General features: G+C 40.2%; 1 protein-coding gene across 1 annotated transcript in view; it reads left to right on the top strand.

Moving 5' to 3' along the window:
* The first annotated feature begins 6,057 nt into the window (after window positions 1-6,057).
* Window positions 6,058-25,110, top strand: part of LOC126291840 (U11/U12 small nuclear ribonucleoprotein 35 kDa protein-like) — a 37,391-nt gene continuing 18,338 nt past the window's right edge. The window contains exons 1-3 of the mRNA XM_049985555.1: window positions 6,058-6,308; window positions 6,396-6,468; window positions 19,451-19,663. Of these exons, the coding sequence (XP_049841512.1) occupies window positions 6,223-6,308; window positions 6,396-6,468; window positions 19,451-19,663 (372 nt within the window). The 5' untranslated portion in view covers window positions 6,058-6,222. The remainder of the gene's footprint in view (window positions 6,309-6,395; window positions 6,469-19,450; window positions 19,664-25,110) is intronic.

Raw genomic sequence — 25,110 nt, 5'->3', positions numbered from 1 at the left:
GCTACTCTATCCTGTGCAGGCTTCTTTATCTCCCAGTACCTACTGCAGCCTACATCCTTCTGAATCTGCTTAGTGTACTCATCTCTTGGTCTCCCTCTACGATTTTTACGCTCCACCCTGCCCTCTAGTACTAAATTGGTGATCCCTTGATGCCTCAGAACATGTCCTACCAACCGATCCCTTCTTCTAGTCAAGTTGTCCCACAAACTCCTCTTCTCCCCAATTCTATTCAATACCTCCTCATTAGTTATGTGATCTACCCATCTTATCTTCAGCATTCTTCGGTAGCACCATATTTTGAAAGATTCTATTCTCTTCTTGTCTAAACTATTTATCGTCCATGTTTCACTTCCATACATGCCTGCACTCCATACAAATACTTTCAGAAATGACTTCCTGACGCTTAAACCAATACTCAATGTTAATAAATTTCTCTTCAGAAATGCTTTCCTTGCCATTACCAGTCTACATTTTATATCCTCTCAACTTCAATCATCATCAGTTATTTTGCTCTCCAAATAGCAAAACTCCTTTACTACTTTAAGTGTCTCATTTCCTAATTTAATTCCCTCAGCATCACCCGACTTAATTTGACTACATTCCATTATCCTCGTTTTGCTTTTGTTGATGTTCATCTTATACCCTCCTTGCAAGACACTGTCCATTCTGTTCAACTGCTCTTCCAAGTCCTTTGCTATCTCTGACAGAATTACAATGTCATCAGCGAACCTCAAAGTTTTTATTTCTTCTCCATGGATTTTAATACCTACTTCAAAATTTTCTTTTCTTTTCTTTGCAGTAGGAGGACCAAAAAATTTTCAATGCCTGCTCCCATGTGTGGGGGCAACATTGAATGTTCAAGCAAGCCATTCTGCCTCATTGTTTGAATGGGGGTGAAAATAAGCTGTGGTCACTTAGTGTATGCCATTGGTGGCACAAAACTATTGGAAAATGGCTGATGTGAATTGTGAACCCTCGTCTGAGACAGTGACCTCAGGAAGATCTTCTTAGCAAATAATAGAAGACAAAGCTGAAACTGTACTTCCAGCAGTGATGGATGTCAAGGGGACAGCTAAAGCAAACTTACTGTAAGCATCTACACTAACAACAGTCGCATGTTCCAGAATGGATCCATGAAATCAATATGAATGACAGTCATGGCCACTCAAAAAAGCATTACACGGGAGCTGACTGATTTTCTGCACAAACTTTGGAATGAGTGGTCATTTGCTCAAACTGAGCGTCCATGCCCTCCCAAGTAAAATGATGGTGGGCCAATTGCTTCGTGCGAACTATGTCCCAGTGATCTTGGTGAAAGAAAGACAGAACTGCCTGCTGAAGAAACTGAGGAATCATAACACATGCATAATCGTTCTCACTATTTAATAGCAAAACACCTGATCTTTGTGACGAAAAGAAACATAATGTCACACCACTGGGTCGGGAATTTCTTTAAACCTGTCTGGCCACCAGTGACTCATGTATTGCAAAACAACCTGAAGAGCTGCACCAGAAGTAACTGCTGCAGCAACACGCCAAAAGTTGAGAGGAAAATTTTGAAGACATTCGATATCCAGAGAATCAATATGAAAACATGATTTCTCAGACGAATCAACCTCTGTCTCATTACTGACCGGTAATCGAGACAACACGTCAATGTTAGAATGTACTACAACTCATACTGGTAATTAGACAATATCAGACCCCAACATTACAACTTTCGCACTGTCCAAGGTGGGACAGGGTTGGCAGTATTGATCAACGTCGTCGAAGGTCGATGGTCTGACAACATATAGAACTTCAGACAGTACAAATACTGGCGGAATTTTGTAACACCATAGATAACAGCGAGCGCCTTTTTTTTTCCCATTCTGACTGTAGTTACCCTCCACTTTGTTTAGAGATTTTGAGGCAAAAGCAATAGGTCTATCAGAATGACCAATCTTATGGAAGAGCAACGCTCCAATTCCAAAAGAAGATGCTTGCAAGGCCAACACAACAGGCTTAGCAAGGTCAGCGTGAATCAGACATCTACGACTTAACAGTGCCTCTTTCAATAGCTGAAATCTGTTCTGGCATTCTTTGGACCATGTGCGAATGCATTGAATGCATACCCTGTGCATGTATTACGTGACCTAAATAGTTCAGTTCTACATGGAAAAAGGGTCACTTTCCTTTGTTGCATTTTAAACCAGCTGCAGAAAGAACTTGACACAAACAGTCTAAATTTGCTAAATTTTCTGCAGGCATTCCACGTGCAACAACAATATCATCCAGATAGTTAGCACAAGTAGGGACTTTCGCTGTTAACTGTTCCACGAACCGCTGAAAAATTACAGGAGCTGAAGTACTTCCGAATGGTGACCAAAGTGAGTGTTTATCGCAAAGGATTGCTTGGAATGTTTGCCCAGCGGTAACTGTATATACGCCTCTCTCAAATCTATCTTTGGAAAGCATCTGCCCTGTCCCAGTCAGTCCATCAGTATCTTCAGATGTGGAATAGGAAAAGAATCCTCTACAGTTTGTGGGTTTACTGGTGCCCCAATGTCACAATACAAACGTGAACCACCTGAAGACTTCTTCAGAATGACCAAGGATGGTGCCCATTGGCTTGCAGAAAAGGGTTTGATACATTCACTGTCTTGCTATGTTTGCTCACCGTATTGTAAGGTGGACAGGAAGTGTGGGAAACAACAGCAGCTGTGCGTTGTCCTTCACAGTGATGTGCACTTTAAAGTCTTCTGCCTTTCCTTCATCTTGTTCAGATAGTTCTCTGTAATTACTATGCAAGTCAGAAACAATGGGAATCTGTAGTCAGAATATCAGTGGCTTGTAGTAACAGTAGTATTTATTTATGATCGACAGAGTTTTGAGTACAACAAGCGTAGAGGAGAAGGATGTAAACGTGGTCAACATGATACCTTTTTTATCTGTTCGCTTGCATTATTTCCAACTGTGCAAGCACGCATGCATTTTTGTGCATTCAAAAAGTGTTCGACTTGGATTAGTCATAATGCATTGTTTCCCAGCTTTGGTGGAAATCTTTTGCATACTTGCAGTGTTTATCAGACGACAAGGCAGTTAAAGATTACTTCAAATTTTTATTTATATTTAGAATTTTTTGTAAATATGTCTATGGTGCACTGACGCTAAGTATTAGCATGACTTGGTGGAAACTACAAATAAGATAAAACGTTTCCAATACTATTACTAAAATAATAAGATGAGAATAGAGAAACAGAGAACTAGCAAGCAGCAAATCTATTAAAAGTGCGTATGGCAACTGTGAATGAATATTGATGACACGGTGACTTTTAATACAACTGAAGAACCAAATTCTGAACAAAAGAAAAAAGATTGGACAATCAGAAATTAGAATGAAGGACGTGCAGGGTGCAAGAAGAACAAATTTGAAAAATACGATATTTGTTATAGTGGAGTCTGGAGTCAATGATATTTTACAATTTGTTGACTCTGGTAATATTAAATCTACAATTATAAAATTATAAACAGCCGACCAGTTGCAATGGATAAAGAAATTCTTTACCTAGGTTTCGACAAATATAAATTTGTCTTCTTCAGAAGGTAACCTAAGGACAATGAACATCATAGCTTACATTAGAAAAGATTGAAACTTATAAGCCAAGAATATATTGTAACACAAATTAGAGAACTCTTGCATTACAGAAGTATGATAACGACGACTGGTACATTAGTGAGAACTAATGTACTATCACCATTTTTACACATGTTGGCATAGGTCCATGTGTCAAAAATAAAATATAGCCCTAGAATTAGGGTTCGTCACGTAAATATAAAATAGCTTATGGATCTTGCAGCACTCACAACCGACTGAGTGTAATCGGCAAGTGTAGTTACTCTGAAAACAGGGCAGGTGGTGCTCGTGCCGAGAAATATGTGACAATTGGCGTACAAAGGCAATGTGTAAATTATCAGTATTAATAATGTTCTTATGTAAAATAACAATAAAAAAGGAAGGAAATTAACACTCCCATTATAACAGTATGGGAGAATTGATAAAAAATAATGTAGTTATACACCAAGAAAGGCAGGAGGCACTTACGCTGAGAAACTTACGCCCAGTGACATATACAGCCAAAATATAAAAACTCACATTACTATATTGGTGAAGCCCACAAATGGTATCAGACCCAGGTAATCATCGTAGGTCGTACCACTCGCTCCTTCCGGCCCCTGGATTTCTCCCTTAACATCTGCACCCGTCATGTACACCTCACCCCACCCTCACCTACATTGACTGTCACCTCACCTGGATCCCTCATCTCTGCTCCATCCAATCCAAAGCCCACAACTGCCTCCAACTCCTGGACATGGTGGTTGCACCCCTCTACCATCCTCCACACCTACAAATCCTTACTCCGTCCCATTCTCTGTTATGCTAGTCCCACCTAGATATCTGCCCCCCCCCCCCCCCCCAATTCTATTAGTTCCTCTAGATCCTTGAGCGTCAGGCACTCCGCCTCACCTTGTGCATACGCCTCTCGTCCCCCACGCGGATCCTCTATGCCCTAATTCCTTTCCCCCATCTGCTCCTATGCCTCGAACAAATTCGCATACTCTACACCTCCCGCCACCTTTATCCCCCTCACCCTCTGGTTGCACCTCTCCTCTCCTCTCGACCTCCCATCCCTGCCACGTCTTCACTGTTGTGTCCCCCCTACCCTCCATCTCCACACCCTTCATCTCCTTTCCCAAGGTGGCTTCCGTCAACTCCCCCTCCCGGATGATACCATCTCTCCCTCCTATCAATTCTGATCCTCACCCCTCCTCCTTTCCTCCGTCCTTTCCCTGGTCTCTCTCTTCCCCCGCCCCCTTCCATCCTGTGTTTTCTCCCCGCCTATCTTCTCCCATCTCCCTTCTCCCCCCCCCCCCCCCCCCTCCCTCGAGTCCTTTTGTATTCCCCTTCCTTGACTTCCACACTCCCTGTCGCGTCTGCTCAGCACCCCCCACCCCTCCTATGGGACCTCATCCTCCATTGGCTCCTTTTCCTCCTCCCCCCCCCCCCTTTTCGCTTTTTCTCTTCTTCCCCCCTTTTTTATTTTCCCATCACCTGTCCAGTTTCCACCCACCTGCTGTCGGCTATGGTATGTCATATTTGTGCCACCTTTTTAATGCAGTGTTTGAGTGAGTGTTCAGTGTTGTGCGTCTTTGCAAAGTGTTGCGAACAGAAACCGGACTCTCGCCGTGTTTTTTAATTGTCTGTCTATTATTTTCTTGCTTCCTGTGTATTTTATTAGCATCATCAACCCTTTGTTTTATGTTAAGTTCCACAATTTTACCTTTAAGTCACCGATTTCATCCCCAACTTTTATTATTTATTATCTTCATCTTTTTAAAACAAATTCTATAGGCTGAAGAGCGGCGTACTAAGCTGCTGACAGCCCCCCCCCCCCCCCCCGTTTCAGAGGGAAGAAAACTCAATAGATAGAAAAAAAAAACTGTATACATTTCAGAACTTTAAAACTGACAATAATAGCTCTTGTCAAGAAAGCATTACGAACACTGGTACACGATCCTGTTAATACACATTCACAGGGAAAACCAAAATTTTAGAGCCAGGCAAAATCACGTAAGGACCGATGTAGTAACAAACATACATCGTGACAAAACCACCATTACATAAGGCCGGTATTACACTATCAAATTTCTTTGCCAAAAATATTTGATGGTGTAATAGGAACTTTGTCAAATGTCGTCCAATATTTGACCAAATCTAGGACCTCGCTGTAGATTTGATCAAAGATAGGGGTAGTGAGCTTAAAGCACTGAAGGTGCATCATAGCTTCCTGAGGAAATAAACAAATTAATATTGAGTAATTTGTTAATTCATCTTGGGTGAACGAGATGATTAGCAGAACTTGACGTTGGTTTGTGGAAAGATGTCACAGCAGCTCATATTTCTAGGACAGTTTAAACGTAATAAAATAATAACCAATTTTTCAAAACAGAGCTACGGGCCAGAGAATTGTATGAATATTTTGAAAATTGAAATGCTGGTGTTTCGATTTAGTGGCCATAATCGATTTGTTCGCAAAATATCGATATGCGCCTGCACATCTATTTCCTTCCAAAAAAAAAAAAAAAAAAAAAAATAAAAAACATTGCGGCAAAAGTGTTATGTGTTGTATACAATGTGTTTAGATGTGACTAAATATTTTTGCTACTGTGAAGTAATTTAGGATGGAGAGTAGCGTACACATTCGGAAAGGAAAGCGTGAAAGAGAGATCTCAAGTGAAAAATACAGCAGAGAATACCGGAAAAGAGAGTAAGAGTTTAATTTGTTTACTTAAATTGTTGCTGGACATTGGCATGTCTTCATGTAAGAACCATATGCACTTTAACCATGTTTTAGGTGTGAAGGCGAATGTTCACGGCCTGCAGAAGGACACAAAAGAGTGATTTCGAGAGACAAGTCTAAACTAGCGGTGAGCCAACATCTTGTTGTTTTTCATTAGATTATATAATCATAATCATCATGAATGTAAAAATGTTTCAAAGATCTGAGTAGCTTGATAAGGAGAGGTGACACCGTAATTTATTAGGCCTATGTTTTTGTATGTCTGTCTGGTAAATAATCTCTTTAACCAGCTAATCTTTATTGGACGAAATACACTTCTAAGATTCCAACGGCAGTGCCCATGTTAATAGCTTGTTACTTCCCTCATTGTCTGTAATAATTTGGCTGTATATATTTGTACTTTCGAGGAAAATGTAAGTAATACATTAATTAAATGTACACAGGTTACCCACATTTTACATGTATACAGTAGTCCAAAATTTAAGGATATCAGAAGTTTAAAATGTGTTAGATTATTGAAACACACATGCCCTTAAAGAGTCATACTGTTACAATTTTATATAATCTGGCATTAAATAAATCAGTAGCCTGTACTCTTCCACTGTGCAGTGCACCCACGTTCTCTGTAAATTACTTGCCATGTTTCCAATAGGCAGATTGGATTTTAGATGTGGTTACATAATATATCTTGAGCTTGGAGAGTTATGCTGATAACCCCAAAAATTCGTAGCCTGATACTTAATCAATCACTGAAAAGCCTGACAAGTTAAGAACAGAAAACATTTTTTTTACCATTTTGTGAATGATTAATGTTATCCTGAAGTTCATAGCAATCTTTGCAATTTTCACACACACACACACACACACACACACACACACACACATACACACACAAGCTTAATATCTCATAAAACTTGCAGTGTAGGATGTCAGGAACTTGTGCCAGTAAAATTAAACTCATATTTATTTCTATGAAGTTTATCAAAAGAGCTTAGGCGAGAGATAAACAATCATATTACAGAGTTATCAGAAAACAGTTTTTGTAGGAGCTGAGCATACGGAAAGAGAGGCAGATAAATGAGACTGGAAAATGTTAGCTAAGGACCATCCACGTGCCGCACTTTGGTGCAGTAGCTGTACAGCAAATCACACACACACACACACACACACACACACACACACACACACCTACTACTTCATATCCAAAAATTCATCTAGAAGGATTTGTTATTCAGAAATTCTTTTAATTTGTTTTTAAATATTGGTTGCCTATCTGTCAGTTTCTATTTGGCAAATGTCCAAAGATTTTTGTGGCAGCATAACTACTCCATTCTGTGCCAAAGGCAGATTTAACCCAAAACTGTGAAAATCATTCTTTCTTTTAGTACTGTAGCTATGTGCTTCCTATTTTTTTAATTGGAATGGGCTTCTAACAACAAATTTCATAAGTGTGAATATGTATTGCGAAGGTACTGTCAATATCCTGAGCTCCCAAAGTGATCTTGGATGGGCTCCAGCTATTACCCTCAACACTTTTTCTCTTAATGATGAATTACCCCAAATATGCCATACAAAATCAGTGAATGAAAATAGGCATAGTAGTCTAATTTAATGCTTATCACCACATTTTGCAGTAACCCTGATCCATAATCAGCTAAACATAACTGTTTCTGCTGATCATCAATATATTTCTTCCAGTTCAGTTTCTCATCAGTGCCCACATCCAGAAATTTTGAATATTCTGCCTTAGCAACAGACTTCTGTTCAAAGTCTCTATTTGTCAATGATGTTACGTCATTTGTATATACCATGTTTTCTCAAAATTTAGTGAGAGTCCATTTGCAGAGAACCACTTAAGAATTTTCTGAAAGAAATTATTTACAATTTCCTCAACTAATTCGTGCGTGTTGCGTGTGATTATTAAATTTATATCATCAGAAACCTCCCCCCATGAACCATGGACCTTGCCGTTGGTGGGGAGGCTTGCGTGCCTCAGCGATACAGATGGCCGTACCGTAGGTGCAACCACAACGGAGGGGTATCTGTTGAGAGGCCAGACAAATGTGTGGTTCCTGAAGAGGGGCAGCAGCCTTTTCAGTAGTTGCAGGGGTAACAGTCTGGATGATTGACTGATCTGGCCTTGCAACATTAACCAAAACGGCCTTGCTGTGCTGGTACTGCGAACGGCTGAAAGCAAGGGGAAACTACAGCCGTAATTTTTCCCGAGGACATGCAGCTTTACTGTATGATTAAATGATGATGGCATCCTCTTGGGTAAAATATTCCGGAGGTAAAATAGTCCCCCATTCGGATCTCCGGGTGGGGACTACTCAGGAGGATGTCGTTATCAGGAGAAAGAAAACTGGCGTTCTACGGATCGGAGCGTGGAATGTCAGATCCCTTAATCGGGCAGGTAGGTTAGAAAATTTAAAAAGGGAAATGGATAGGTTAAAGTTAGATATAGTGGGAATTAGTGAAGTTCGGTGGCAGGAGGAACAAGACTTTTGGTCAGGTGACTACAGGGTTATAAACACATAATCAAATAGGGGTAATGCAGGAGTAGGTTTAATAATGAATAGGAAAATAGGAATGCGGGCAAGCTACTACAAACAGCATAGTGAACGCATTATTGTGGCCAAGATAGATACGAAGCCCACACCTACTACAGTAGTACAAGTTTATATGCCAACTAGCTCTGCAGATGATGAAGAAATTGAAGAAATGTACGATGAAATAAAAGAAATTATTCAGATAGTGAAGGGAGACGAAAATTTAATAGTAATGGGTGACTGGAATTCGAGTGTAGGAAAAAGGAGAGAAGGAAACATAGTAGGTGAATATGGATTGGGGCTAAGAAATGAAAGAGGAAGCCGCCTAGTAGAATTTTGCACAGAGCACAACTTAATCATAGCTAACACTTGGTTTAAGAATCATGAAAGAAGGTTGTATATGTGGAAGAACCCTGAAGATACTAAAAGGTATCAGGTAGATTATATAATGGTAAGACAGAGATTTAGGAACCAGGTTTTAAGTTGTAAGACATTTCCAGGGGCAGATGTGGACTCTGACCACAATCTATTGGTTATGACCTGTAGATTAAAACTGAAGAAACTGCAAAAATGTGGGAAAATAAGGAGATGGGACCTGGATAAACTGAAAGAACCAGAGGTTGTACAGAGTTTCAGAGAGAGCATAAGGGAACAATTGACAGGAATAGGGGAAAGAAATACAGTAGAAGAAGAATGGGTAGCTCTGAGGGATGTAGTGAAGGCAGCAGAGGATAAAGTAGGTACAAAGACGAGGGCTGCTAGAAATCCTTGGGTAACAGAAGAAATATTGAATTTAATTGATGAAAGGAGAAAATATAAAAATGCAGTAAATGAAGCAGGCAAAAAGGAATACAAACGTCTCAAAAATGAGATCGACAGGAAGTGCAAAATGGCTAAACAGGGATGGCTAGAGGACAAATGTAAGGATGTAGAAGCTTATCTCACTAGGGGTAAGATAGATACTGCCTACAGGAAAATTAAAGAGACCTTTGGAGAGAAGAGAACCACGTGTATGAATATCAAGAGCTCAGACGGCAGCCCAGTTCTAAGCAAAGAAGGGAAGGCAGAAAGGTGGAAGGAGTATATAGAAGGTTTATACAAGGGCGATGTACTTGAGGACAATATTATGGAAATGGAAGAGGATGTAGATGAAGACGAAATGGGAGATACGATACTGCGTGAAGAGTTTGACAGAGCACTGAAAGACCTGAGTCGAAACAAGGCCCCCAGAGTAGACAACATTCCATTAGAACTACTGACGGCCTTGGGACAACCAGTCCTGACAAAACTCTACCAGCTGGTGAGCAAGATGTATGAGACAGGCGAAATACCCTCAGACTTCAAGAAGAATATAATAATTCCAATCCCAAAGAAAGTAGGTGCTGACAGATGTGAAAATTACCGAACTATCAGTTTAATAAGCCACGGCTGCAAAATACTAACGCGAATTCTTTACAGACGAATGGAAAAACTGGTAGACGCAGACCTCGGGGAGGATCAGTTTGGATTCCGTCGAAATGTTGGAACACGTGAGGCAATACTGACCTTACGACTTATCTTAGAAGAAATATTAAGAAAAGGCAAACCTACGTTTCTAGCATTTGTAGACTTAGAGAAAGCTTTTGACAATGTTGACTGGAATACTCTTTTTCAAATTCTAAAGGTGGCAGGGGTAAAATACAGGGAGCGAAAGGCTATTTATAAATTGTACAGAAACCAGATGGCAGTCATAAGAGTCGAGGGGCATGAAAGGGAAGCAGTGGTTGGGAAAGGAGTGAGACAGGGTTGTAGCCTCTCCCCGATGTTATTCAATCTGTATATTGAGCAAGCAGTAAAGGAAACAAAAGAAAAATTTGGAGTAGGTATTAAAATTCATGGAGACGAAGTAAAAACTTTGAGGTTCGCCGATGACATTGTAATTCTGTCAGAGACAGCAAAGGACTTGGAAGAGCAGTTGAACGGAATGGACAGTGTCTTGAAAGGAGGATATAAGATGAACATTAACAGAAGCAAAACGAGGATAATGGAATGTAGTCAAATTAAATCGGGTGATGCTGAGGGAATAAGATTAGGAAATGAGACACTTAAAGTAGTAAAGCAGTTTTGCTATTTAGGAAGTAAAATAACTGATGATGGTCGAAGTAGAGAGGATATAAAATGTAGACTGGCAATGGCAAGGAAAGCGTTTCTGAAGAAGAGAAATTTGTTAACATCGAATATAGATTTATGTATCAGGAAGTCGTTTCTGAAAGTATTTGTTTGGAGTGTAGCCATGTATGGAAGTGAAACATGGACGATAACTAGTTTGGACAAGAAGAGAATAGAAGCTTTCGAAATGTGGTGCTACAGAAGAATGCTGAAGATAAGGTGGATAGATCACGTAACTAATGAGGAGGTATTGAATAGGATTGGGGAGAAGAGAAGTTTGTGGCACAACTTGACTAGAAGAAGGGATCTGTTGGTAGGACATGTTTTGAGGCATCAAGGGATCACAAATTTAGCATTGGAGGGCAGTGTGGAGGGTAAAAATCATAGAGGGAGACCGAGAGATGAGTACACTAAGCAGATTCAGAAGGATGTAGGTTGCAGTAGGTACTGGGAGATGAAGCAGCTTGCACAGGATAGAGTAGCATGGAGAGCTGCATCAAACCAGTCTCAGGACTGAAGACAACAACAACAACATCATCAGAAAAAAGAAATAGCTTTGCATCTACATGGATAAGGAGTGGCAAGTCATTAATATATATTAAGAGCAATAAGGGACCCAAGACTGGACCCTGTGGGACACCACTCTTGATACCTTTCCAGCATAGGGCTCTGCTGATTTTTGCAGACTACCTGCACTGTTAGTTTCAATCTTCTTCATTATTCCAGGTAAATATGAATTAAACCATTTTTGCACCATCCCACTCATACCACAATACTTAAGCTGATCTAGAAGAATTTCATGATTCACACAGTCAAAAACCTTTGAGAGATCACAAAATATTCCAATGGGTGATGTTTGGTTATTCAGAGGATTTAATATTTGATCAGAGAAAGCGTATATACCATTTTCTGTGGAAAAGCCTTTCTGAAAACCAAATTGACTTTTGTTAATACTTCATTTTTACAAATAGGTGAAGTTACTCTTGAATACATTACTTTTTCAAGAATTGTGGATATAGCTGTCAGAAGTGAGATTGGGCAGTAGTTGTTAGCATAAGACCTATCTCCTTTTTTATGCAATGGTTTAACAATGATGTATTTTAGTCTATCTAGAAAATGCCCTGTTTCAGTGAGCTACTACATATGAATCTGAGAAATCTACTTATCTGTGTTGGTAACAAGCTTTTAGTACGCAACTTCTGTAGGGTTGTCCCTCTCACCTTCTCTGTATGCAGACGACTTCTGCATTTCATACTGCTCCACCAGTACTGGTGTTGCTGATCGGTGTGTACAGGGAGCCATCCACAAGGTGCAGTCATTGGCTCTAGCCCACGGTTTCCAGTTTTCGGTTGCAGAGTCATGTGTTATGCACTTCTGTCGGTGTTGTACCGTTCATCCAGAACTGGAACTTTACCTTAATGACAATCCACTCGCTGTAGTGGAGACATATCGATTCTTAGGACTGGTTTTCAATGCCTGGTCGACTAGGCTTCCTCACCTTCGTCAGCTTAAGTGGGAGTGCTGGCAGCACCTAAATGCGCTCCATCACCTGAGCAATACCAACTGGGGTGTAGATAGCTCTATGCTGCTACAACTCTATAGAGACCTTGTTCAATCCCTCCTTGACCATGGGAGTTTCGTTTATGGGTCGGCGGCGCACTCAGTGATGCGTTTACTCGACCCAGTGCACCACTGTGGCATTCACCTGGTAACAGGAGCTTGTAGGATGAGTCTGGTGACCAGTGTCCTCGTAGAGGTCAGAGTCCCTCCATTGCTGGTTAGGTGTGCACAACTGCTGGCCAGTTACATTGCACATGTTCGTAGTTCTCCTGCCCATCCAAATTCCCGTCTCATTTTCTCACCCACAGTGGCTCATCTCCCGCATCGGCAGCCCAGGTCAGGACTTCCAATTTCAGTTCGTGTTCGATCCCTTGTTTCTGAACTGGAGTCCTTGCCTTTGTCCAGATTCTTGAAATGTACCGAGGCCACAAAGTGGTTTACACGGATGGCTTGATGACTGATGCTCACATTGGCTTTGCATATGTCCATGGAGGACAAATTGAACAGCATTCCTTGCCTGATTGCTGCAGTGTTTTCACTGCCGAGCTGATGGCTGTATCTTATGTTCTTGAGCACATCCGTTCATGCCCTGGGGAGTCGTCGTCCTTTTTTTTTTTTTTTTTTTTTTTTTTCCCCCTGACTCTCTGTGCAGCCTATAAGCTATTGACCAGTGCTACCCTCGTCATCCTTTGGTAGCGACCAACCAGGAGTCCATCTATGCCCTGGAATGGTCCATTCATTCAATGGTGTTTGTATGGACCCCAGGTCATGCTGGAATCCGAGGCAACGAACTTGCCGACAGGCTGGCCAAACAGGCTATGTGGAAACCGGTTATGGAGATTGCCTTCTCTGCAACTGAGCTGCGTTCAGTGCTATGCTGCCAGGTTTTGCGGCTTTGGGCGATGAAATGACATAACCTCATCACACACAACAAACTGTGTGTCATTAAGGAGCTTACGAATGTGTGGCAGCCCTCCATGCGGGCCTCTCGCAAGGACTCTGTGGTTCTCTGTCAGCTCCGCATTGACCACACTTGGATGACACACTGCTACCTCCTGTGCTGTGATGACCCACCTCAGTGTCGGTGCGGTGCCTGGCTGGCAGTGGCCCATATCTTGGTGAGCTGTTCTTCTTTGGCTGCCCTGCGACAGATTCTTCAGGTACTGGACTCGTTGCCATTAATTTTAGCTGACAATGCCTCATCGGCTAATTTAGTTTCACTTTTTATACATGACAGTGGATTTTATCATTCTATGTAAATTTTAGCACATTTCCTTTGTCCCTTTGTGTTCTGCACTCTATTGCTTTTGGGTGGATGTTTTAATGTGTCACAGAGTGGCTTCCTTTCTCCTGTTATTGTGCTGTGCATCTCCTTTCCCTTGTGTAATTATTTTACGGGGAACAAGGGACCGATGACATCTCAGTTTGGTCTCTTCCACCCCCCCCCCCCCCCTCTCTTCCCCCTTTTTTAAAGCAACCAACCAATCACTGCATAGATGAGACACACAAACAAGGCTGAAAACGTTGCTAAGCTTACAGATGGTGTCCTCCCTTGGAGCCACTTACAGTGCATTTACATGTTTATTTATTCTGAATAGTAACAGCCTTTGATCTTGAATACTAATTGTTGTTTATAATTAAAAATGTAGGTAATGATTATTTATATGGGGGAACTTAAAAAAATAAGTTACAGATTACTACCCCCATCTGCTGCAGTCTTGGTCAAGTTGTTGACACTATTTCTCTGTGGCTGGATACAACACTCCATTTGGTCCTCAAGAACCTCATTTTGGGTCTGTTTACAATTTAGGTATTGTGTGCGCGGGAATCATATTGTCTCGCATATTCTGAAGTACATGTACAGTTGCCACGCCATTTCATTCCCACACTGTGTTGCACATGTTATCCATAACCACAGCAGAACTGTGTCTGTGGGAAACTTGGCACATATAGCCTCTTCCGAAAATCTGCTACTCTCATTGGACAATGGTCTTAGTGTGCAGTTACATATGAACTTACTTCCCATACCTGGTACTTGCACAAAAAAGAGATTACCCAACTACTGTTGGTACTACACATTCTATGAGTAAAATCAGTAACTGTCTGTTTTGTTCACTCATTTAGGGTACATCTAAATTGTAGATGGTTGTTCCCACTACAGGAGCTACCTTCAAACCATCCCAATCAACCATTATAGTCTGTTGAATTCCATGGGTATATGGCAGAACATCACCAGCATTTCCACTATGACAATAGATTCCATGATTCACTGTAACATTGTAAAATCAACATGCATTTGCAACAGCCCATCTGAAAGTCTTGAAGACTGTTTCATTCATTGGTCGCTGACCTCAGTTGCCTGCTCTCCACCAATGCAGAATGTTGTCTTACCAATATAGGAGCAAGCTGACATGAGGCTGAATGCCTCATGAAGGACTTTCTCAGCCATTCTTGATTCTGCAGCTGTATTATCATCTGAGATGAGCCACAATGACTCATTGCTTGTTTGGGATCCATTGTACCCAATACCTGACCACGATTATTTGCTGCATCTGGGTAGACCAAGCTGCCCCACGACCTGTTCTCCGGAATGCCCAAAATGCCACAGGTGCAACTATCATTCATTTGTCTTGATTTTGTAAAGATACAAAACATATGGGCCATGATTGGTCAGGCAACATATTAGTCCACGTGATGGGTGAAGAAGTTTCATTTTTATTCTTGTCTTGATGATAAGGAGAAAATCATAAGTTTTCCTGCCTGTGTCTGAATATGGAATATACAATCTCGTATTAACTTGTTCATATTGAATATAATTCCAAGTGTCCTTCATATTTGTTTGATTTTCTTGCTTTAACCAATAAAGAATAAATAGGCTATAAGTGTGCACATTCGTGGATACGTTTCACTGGCGGGTGTAGTTCAACTTTCTGCAGTGCCGGTACAACATACTTGGCCAGGAAATGTGGATACTAGTTAGCACTGAAGAATAATTTCATCCAAAAGCTTCGACATTTTCTTGTTTGTGTGCTTACAAATCACTCAGCTATAAGGTGAATTGTTGTCTCATCTTCTTCCATTATTTATAAATTTGAGTTATTTTATTCCATCTGTATCTCCATTTTTGATATTTTAAATGTTCTTATGTGTCACAGATAATTCATCAGCAGATAGCATCCTTATCTGTCCTTGATTTAACCTGTTGTTTTTACTCTCCAATTTCCATTAGCATAACATATTTGTTAAACAGTTTGTTTTATATCTCATCATTTCCATTATTTGCAAAACAAAAGTTTGCTATTGTTAAACCTGTTATTCTAGTGAGGTATTTACACATGATTAGTGACTATATGAAGGAAACAAAAGCTATTTCTATAAATTGCATTATCTTGTGGTTTAAAACACGTTAAGAATGAACTCCTTAGAAAAATAAAAATGGTGCTGTTGTATGGCAGAAGCGGGAATTGTTTATATATACATCTACATGTATACTCTGCAAACCTCCAAGAGGTGCAAGGCAGAGAGTACATCCCATTGTATTAGTTATTCGGTTTTCTTCCTATTCCATTCACACATGGAGTGCGGGAAGAATGATTGTTTGAATGCCTTTGAGCAGGCAGTAATTATTCTAATCTTATCTTCATGGTCCCTATGTGAGCAGTACGTAGGGGGTTGAGGTATATTTGTATAGTAATCATTTAAAACCGGTTCTTGGAACTTTGTTAATAGACTTTCTCGGGATAGTTTATGTCTATCTCCAAGAGTCTTCCAGTTCAGTTCCTTCAGTTTCTCTGTGACACTCTCCCACAAGTTAAACAAATGTGACCATTAGTGCTGCCCTTCTCTGTATATGTTCAACATCCCCTGTTAGTCCTATCTGGTACAGGACCCACACATTTGAGCAATATTCGAGAATCGACCACACCAGTGATTTTTGTAAGCAGTCTCCCTGGTAGAGTGATTGCATTTCTTAGTATTCTAGTAGTAAACTGTGTGGTCATTCCATTCCATTTCATATCCCTACAAAGTGTTACAACCAGATATTAGTATTAGTTGGCCGATTCGAACAGCAATTCTTTGATATTATAGTCTTAGGATACTATGTTTTTTTATTTTGTGAAGTGCATAGTTTTACATTTCCGAACATTTAAAGCCAGATGCCAGTCCCTGCACCACTTTAAAATTTCATTGAGATCCAACTGACTATGTATGCACCAAAACACACAAACAAACACACAGAATTACGAGCTTTCGCAACTGGCAGTTGCTTCGTCAGGAAAGAGGGAAGGAGAGGGAAAAATGAAAGGATGTGGGTTTTAAGGGAGAGGGTAAGGAGTCATTCCAATCCCGGGAGCGGAAAGACTTCCCTTAGGGGAAAAAAAAGGACAGGTGTAACTCTTGCACACACACACACACACACACACACACACACACACACACACACACACACACACCCATCCGCACATACACAGACACAAGCAGACGTCTGCTTGTGTCTGTGTATGTGCGGATGGATGTGTGTGTGTGTGTGTGTGTGTGTGTGTGTGTGTGTGTGTGTGTGTGTGTGTGTGTGTGCGCGAGTGTACACCTGTCCTTTTTTTTCCCCTAAGGGAAGTCTTTCCGCTCCCGGGATTGGAATGACTCCTTACCCTCTCCCTTAAAACCCACATCCTTTCATTTTTCTCTCTCCTTCCCTCTTTCCTGACGAAGCAACTGCCAGTTGCGAAAGCTCGTAATTCTGTGTGTGTGTTTGTGTGTTTTGTTCATGTGCCTGTCTGCCGGCGCTTTCCCGCTTGGTAAGTCTTGGAATCTTTGTTTTTAATATATTTTTCCCATGTGGAAGTTTCTTTCTATTTTATTTGCATGACTATGTATGCAGCTTTATTCGTATAGTACTTATTGTAGATAACTGCATCATCTGCAAAAATCCTGATTTTACTATTGATATTGTCTGCAAGGTCATTAATATACAACATGAACAGCATGCCCGACGTTACTTCTATATCCGACTACTCTCCATCCAAGATAACATGTTACATCCTCCCTGCCAAAAAGTCACTTGATATCCTATATGATTGTCCTTTTAACAATAAGTGTAGGTGTGGTACTGAGTCAAATGTTTTTCGGAAATAAAGAGATACAGCATCTATCTGATTGCCTTGATCCAAAGCTTTCAGTATGTCTATGTCATGCTAGAAAAGTGGGAGATGCTGGTTGGCATTGAGGATGTCATTACAAGTGATGGTCTTCAATAACATAGGTTAATGTTTTCTGCATATGTATATTTTTGCTTTCAACTAATTTTACCTTTTTTATGTCTTCAGTTAGATTGATGCAATTGGGATTTTCCAAGATTTCTTCATAATTTTCACCACTTGGTATAATTGGTGTGTGTGTGTGTGTGTGTGTGTGTGTGTGTGTGTGTGTGTGTGTTTTTAACAAATCGTAATTGTCCGTGTGATATGCTGATATCCTTAATTAAAAGCATGCTGTAGAACTGGCAAATCCATATCAGTAACCTATGTTTTATTTTTACTGAAGACACTGGAACTCATTGAATGTCACTTCAAAGCATCCTGGTACTTGCCCCTTGCTTATAATTAGCTGTTAAGATACAATGAGAAATGGTATTGTGATGATATTGTTGTATGAAATATTCTAGCTGAACTTTTCATGTCAGAAAAACTCCAGGCATTTGATAATTTCCACTATTGTATTCACTGTGAGAACTACTGACTGTCACAGAGATGGTAGAAATTGACAGAGCTAAATGCTTCCTTCAAACAGAAATTACACCAGTGCCTTATACACTGCTTCCATCGTGTGAGCCACTATTTCTTAGTGCTCTTGCTAATGACAATTTGAAATCAAAAGAGTCAAAGTATGTTTCTTTGCCCTGTGTATGAACCAGCAGTTTACTACACACATATCATGAAAATGAAAAAATGCTCACAAGGTACCAACCATTTGTCACGGTAGTGGCGTGCATACCATGCCAAACATTGTTCGATTAGATCAACGACACCCATGTGTGCACTGTAGTAAGCAACAGCATGTAGGTGGAAAATGTGAATAGCTTTATTTTCTTTTGTGCTCCATTACTTTATAGTGTTCTGGGGTTCACTATCTACTGCGGAACCAGTATTAACAAGAGAGCTGCCAAGTCAGTGTGCAACTGTAACATTGTTTTCATTGCTACTGCTGAAAATGTCATGCAGCATTTTTTCTTCAATTGCTGAGAGTGTCATTGTTGTCATCACATTGTATAATATGTTGCATACCCCTCTGTAGTCTTATCTATCAAATCCATGAAGATACACATACCTTATGTGAATTAAAACTTTTGAACACAAATTCTTAGTTCGATGGGTTCCTTGACGACTGAGACCCATTTATATGAAGCGAAAACAAATATGGCGTCTCTGCTAAAATATGACATTGTGGTTATTGATAAGGTGTTTTAGAAGTTTCACATCTACATCCATACTCTGCAAATTATCATACCTTCTTTCATCTTCACATTTCTGTTGACAACCATCGTCAATACTGGTATTATGACCTTACGATCACAGATTCTCTTCTCTATGTTAGTTAAAAAATTTGGACCTTTTTGTAACAAAGAGATCAATGTTGATACCCTCATGATTTGGTTCTCTGATTAACTGCCCAAGGTAGTTTTCAGATAAGACATTTAGAGTAATTTCACATGATAAACCATCACAACTACCAGCCCTAATGAAGTCTGTAATTTGTAGTGGTATACTGTCTGTGCTTTTAATTCAGTTTTGTTGTGGTGTGAAAAATGAAGAGATATCAAAATTTAGCCTCAAGTTTTTCTCCTTACTGTTGCAGGAAGCTGAACGATGGTCTCCATATGCTTGGAAATTCTACAACCCACTGGCTGTCGGCAGCATAGATGGCACAGACACGGAACCACACGACCGGGGCATTGCACGTGCCATGGTGGCTGAGTACCACCCTAATGCTCGGGTAGTCGGTAATCCCCGCGCAACTCTATTTCTTGCCCGGTTACCACCTCACACTGATAAGGAAGAAATTCTAAAGGTATCCTATTAACTCAGCTTTCATTTGTGCATTTACCGTGAGAATTTTGAGTTACTTGTCTGAAACATTAGGTATTGTATTGGAATCATATTTGCAAACACAATCATGTCTAGATGGATGCACAGCCATGTCATCACGAGTGGTGTCTGTTCTGTCAGATATGCCCACTGCTTAAATATATATGTGGCTCCTTGACATTTATTTCAGTGCGGACACAGTAATGTACGAACTCATAACGGGAATCAATCATTTGTGAGTAGAGGGTTAATGGATGAGGGATGGTGCATCTCAGTGTGCAACAAAATGGAAGTTTGAGTTGCTCGTGGACTGTGTCCAGTTGATGAAGTGATTGGGGCAGCTGTTCCTGAGAAGAGTTAAATCTGGGTTTGATGCTGGAAGCCACAAATTTCCACCCATCCCATCCCTTTCTTTACTCTATTTCATATAATTATTTTAAATGCTTTTACAGAAATGTCGGAAGCTCGTTAGTCCTCTCACACTTAGTATCCCCTTCAGTGGATGCCAACTTTACTGTTTAATACGCTCCTGTTATTGCTCTTTCCAATGCCTCTGTTCTTTTGGGCGAACATTAGCTACTCACTCGTGTTAATTAGCAGCCAGTGGTGCTAGTACTAGGGCTTTTGTTGGTCTGAGAACTGCGCCTGTCAGAGAGACGGTGCCTGGGAAGAAGTCTTCACATGCGTTCACATTTGAAGGCAACTCGTCATACAGAAGGCATTTAAAGGTGGTAAGAAAACTATATTTTACAATACATTTGCGTGCTTTACATCATCATATTATTGCAGAGAATGAATTTTTTTAAATGTCCACTGCATTGGACTCTGTGCATGTGTGTTGTATTGTGCTTGGCTCCACTTCGGGACATGCTTCAAGACTTACCAGAAGGCTCAGGCTGTTCATTGGGGGGTGATAGTGAAGCAGCTGAGGACTGGGAGGTTATGCCACAGGAGGCTAAAATTGACATCATCCCAGAAACTCAAGCTCAGAGGATTCTGAAGTAGAGGCTGAATCTCGTGCTGTTCTGCCATGATTTGTGACCACTGCACTAGGTCATAGGAGAGAAAATAGTACATGGACTGTGGCAGAAAGTTTTCATGCATCTGTTCTTCCCTTCTTTGGGGGGGGGGGGGGGGGGGGGGGGATATACCAGAGGAGGCTCCTGGTGCCATATTTCTTTCTCTGTTCTCATTTTATTTGATCAAAACCATTGTTTACGAAACTAATCAGTATGCAACACAGACTGAAAACAAACAGTTGTGTCTGATTGCACTAGAACTGCAGAAGTTCTTGGATATAAATTTGATCATGCCTTACATAAAATATTCTAGGATTAGATCCTACTGGTCTGCAGACTCTGCCCTCTGAATGGATCTGATTGCTAACAGTATGCCAGTCAGTTGATTTGAAATAGTCATGTGAGACTTCTTCATTTTGCTTATAACAGTGAACAAGCACCGATCGGCTGTACAAGATTCTCCCCGTTTTAGATTCACTTCAGAAATCATTTGTGCAAGCAGGTGACCAGGAAGAAAATCAGGTCTGTTGATGAGCAAATTATACCTGTTAAGGGTCAAATTACACTGAAGCAACAGGCAGCAAAGAAATGTAAAAGGTGTGGATTGCTGCAGGTAGCTCAGGAGATATGCACAGATTTGAAGTCCACCATGGAGGTAGTGGTGGAAGAGAAATATTGAATGCGTTAAGTGCCCGTGCAGGTGTCATCCTGAGATTCTGTGATGGCATATAACACAAAAACAGTAAAATGTTTTTCGATAATTTGTTCACTAGTATTCCTCTATTCGAGGAACTGAAGAATTGTGAAATATACACAGGAAAGCGCGGAGGAATAGGTTCCTAGGAGCTCGATCTGGGTTTCTTCTGGAGAAGCAATTGAAGAAAAAAGGCTGCATGACATTTTCAGCAGTAGCAATGAAAACAATGTTACAGTGCACACATGGGTGTCGTTGATCTAATGGACCAATGTTTGGTATGGTACGCATGCCACTACTGTGACAAATGGTTGGTACCTTGCGAGCATTTTTTCATTTTCGTGATATGTGTGTAGTAAATTGCTGGTTCATACACAAGGCAAAGAAACATACTTTGACTCTTTTGATTTCAAATTGTCATTAGCAAGAGCACTAAGAAATATTGGCTCACACGATGGAAGCAGTGTATAAGGAAGCAGGCCAGGCCTAACTCTGCCTAAATTAAAATGACGCCCAGTAACCAAAACACCAGATGAAATTATCATCGTGCAGGGAACCATTGGCCAAAACTGACAGGTGTCAAAAATGCAAATTTCTGTCCTTATTAAATTTGCAAAAGGAAAACAAAATACGTATGTATTAAATGCAAAGAAAGTTTGTGCCTTGGTTCTTTTGAAAATGTTCACATCCAAAAATTTATGTAGCCATCTTCATGAAAGTACTCCATTGTTTCATTGTTTTCACTATAGTCAACATCATACAATTTGATATAATCACCTAAAAATTATCAATAAATGATTTCTGATTACTTGTAACTGTTATTTGTTAAAATTAATCATTCATGAAATTGTATTAATTTAAAATAAAATCATACATGAAATGGTTGTGGCAGAACCTCCCAGTCCTCATCTGCTACACTATCATTAGCCAGTGAATAGCCTGCATCCTGTAGTAGGTCTTCTAGTTTGTCCTAAAGTAGAGGTAAATGCCAACTAGCGATTTTCACAACTCACCACAGTCATGACATACGTGGATGGAGTCTCTACGGTAGTGGACACACATTTTTATTGGGCAGGTATATTTTAAGTACAAGAAATTTTTATTTTATTTATTTTTTAATTTTTATTTTATTATTTATATATGTATTTATTTTTTAATTTTTTTGTCACTTTTAAACACCTTCCGTAGAACAAATTGTCTTCAGTTGTGGACACGTTTCATACTTCTCTTTGCATTTACGCATGGGTCCAGGCCTAGGGCATCAATTTTTCTAGCAAGAAAAATTGTGTGTGCCAGAAAAAAAAGGGGAAGAGCAGTAATGGTTGTGGAAATCGTGAGAGGGAAATCGTAGGAAGACGGGTGGAGGTGTGCGCATTATGCAACTATCAATGCTGCATCTGCAATGTTTTTTTGTGGCAAGGATGCATCAGATGCGGAAACAGAAGCTTTGATGTAGCTTGGTATCTTTATTATTGTTTGTATGTATTTCCTCCTGTTTTATTAATTTGGTGAAGTTCTGGTATAAAGTAAACGTGAATATATACTGTTGGAAATGTCTCAGTTGCAAAGGTTATAGGAAATAAGTTGAGCAAAAGGGGCGGAGGGAAAAGGAAGTGGTAAACACAATTTTCGTTAACAAAGGACTAGATTCTGTAGCTGCAAGTCCTTCCTTCGAGTTCTTCCTTTCCTGACATCTTGAAACCTAGAAATGATCCTCAGTGCGCGGCAGTTGTGGATGAAAAGCTCAACATTAGTGTTGATAACCAACATATGAAAAATCCCACAGCATGTGAACCAGAATTAGGTCTAGGGCTGTTTACAATTGAAGAAGAGCCCTTCTTTTGGGAAGAAAAGAACCACAAGATTACATAGTACAAAACAGAGTTAATAAGAATAGAAACATTGATTTTGCAAAGCCGGAACAAACATATCATGATAAATGAAGATTAATTTCCAAGGATTTGTTCGAAAGGAAATTGTTGAATGGAGATGTGGTGCAACATGATTACTTGATTTACTCTTCCAGTCTGGTTTCCCTTTACTGTGCACCATGTAAACTGTTTGGGATTTAACCCCAATTTGGTACAAGTGGCCTTAGTGGTTGGAAACACACTAATCAAAGGGTAATTGGGCATAGAAATTGCTGTGCACATCACGAGTGTGTTAAGTTTCAAAGAAAGGAGAAATACTGTATGTTGTGTTGATCAACAATTTATTACTCAAGTGCAAGAAGTAGTAAAGTATTTGTGAAATGTACTTCAGATGATGTTGGCTATATCGGAAAAACTTTCTTCTAGGGCATTGCTGTTTTATGTAGTTGAAGTACAGACTGGTTCTTTCAGGACAGGTAATTTTATGGTGTGTTTAGAACTGATAGCTGAATCTGATCCATTCTTATCTGGCCATACAGCTAAATAAGGAAACCCGTGTAAAAGAAACACCTCGTATGTATCATCTAGGACTCGTGAAGAAATTATAAATACTATAGGGAAGACTGTCACAGAAGAGATCTTGCAGGAGATAGTTGATGCAAAGTATTTCTTCATTATTTTCTTGTCTACCACTGGTGTTCCACACTGTCATCAGTTAAGTTTAATTACATAATATCTGTATAAATGCTGTATACTACAGGAGTGTATTGTAGAACAAATTGAAACAAAGCTTTTTAAGCTGCTTTACAAGATGCCGCAAAGTGCAGTTGTCTATAAAGGACATGAAATCATCATAAGAATTGATGACCATTATCATTGGTGAATATAGTGTGACCATTCCAGTTCATTAATTTCTGAAATGTCTGCATGCTAAATTTGTGGATGTTAATTTCTACATCTATTTCCATACTCCTCAAGCCACCTGACGGTGTGTGGCGGAGGGTACCTTGAGTACCTCTATCGGTTCTCCCTTCTATTTCAGTCTCATATTGTTCATGGAGAGAAAGATTGTCGGTATGCCTCTGTGTCGGCTCTAATTTCTCTGATTTTGTCCTCATGGTCTCTTCGCAAGATATACGTTTGAGGGAGCAATATGCTGCTTGACTCCTCGATAAAGGTATGTTCTTGAAACTTCAACAAAAGCTCGTACCGAGCTGCTGAGCGTCTCTCTTGCAGTCTTCCACTGGAGTTATTAGCTCCGTAACGCTTGCGCGATTAGTAAATGATCCTGTAATGAAGCGCGCTGCTCTCCGTTGGATCTTCTCTCTCTCTTCTACCAACCCTATCTGGTGCGGATCCCACACTGGTGAGCAGTATTCAACCAGTGGGTGAACAAGTGTACTCACTTATCTACATTGAGTTTCAATTGCCATTCGCTGCACCATGCGTCAATTCGCTGCAGAGCCTCCTGCATTTCAGTACAATTTTCCATTGTTACAACCTGTCAATATAATACAGCATCATCTGCAAAAGGGCTCAGTGGACTTCCGATGTTATCCACAAGGTCAATTATATATATTGTGAATAGTGAACTTCCGATGTTATCCACAAGGTCATTTATATATATTGTGAATAGCAACGGTCCTACGACACTCCTCTGCGGCACACCTGAAATCACTCATACTTTGGAAGACTTCTCTCCATTGAGAATGACATGCTGCATTCTGTTATCTAGAAACTCTTCAATCCAATCACACAATTGGTCTGATAGTCCAGATGCTCTGACTTTGTTCATTAATCGTCTGTGGGGAACTGTATCAAACGCCTTGCGGAAGTCAAGAAACAC

This window comes from Schistocerca gregaria, chromosome 9 (assembly GCF_023897955.1).
Source record: "Schistocerca gregaria isolate iqSchGreg1 chromosome 9, iqSchGreg1.2, whole genome shotgun sequence".
NCBI lineage: Eukaryota > Metazoa > Arthropoda > Insecta > Orthoptera > Acrididae > Schistocerca > Schistocerca gregaria.
This window is presented reverse-complemented; position numbering and strand designations above follow the sequence as displayed.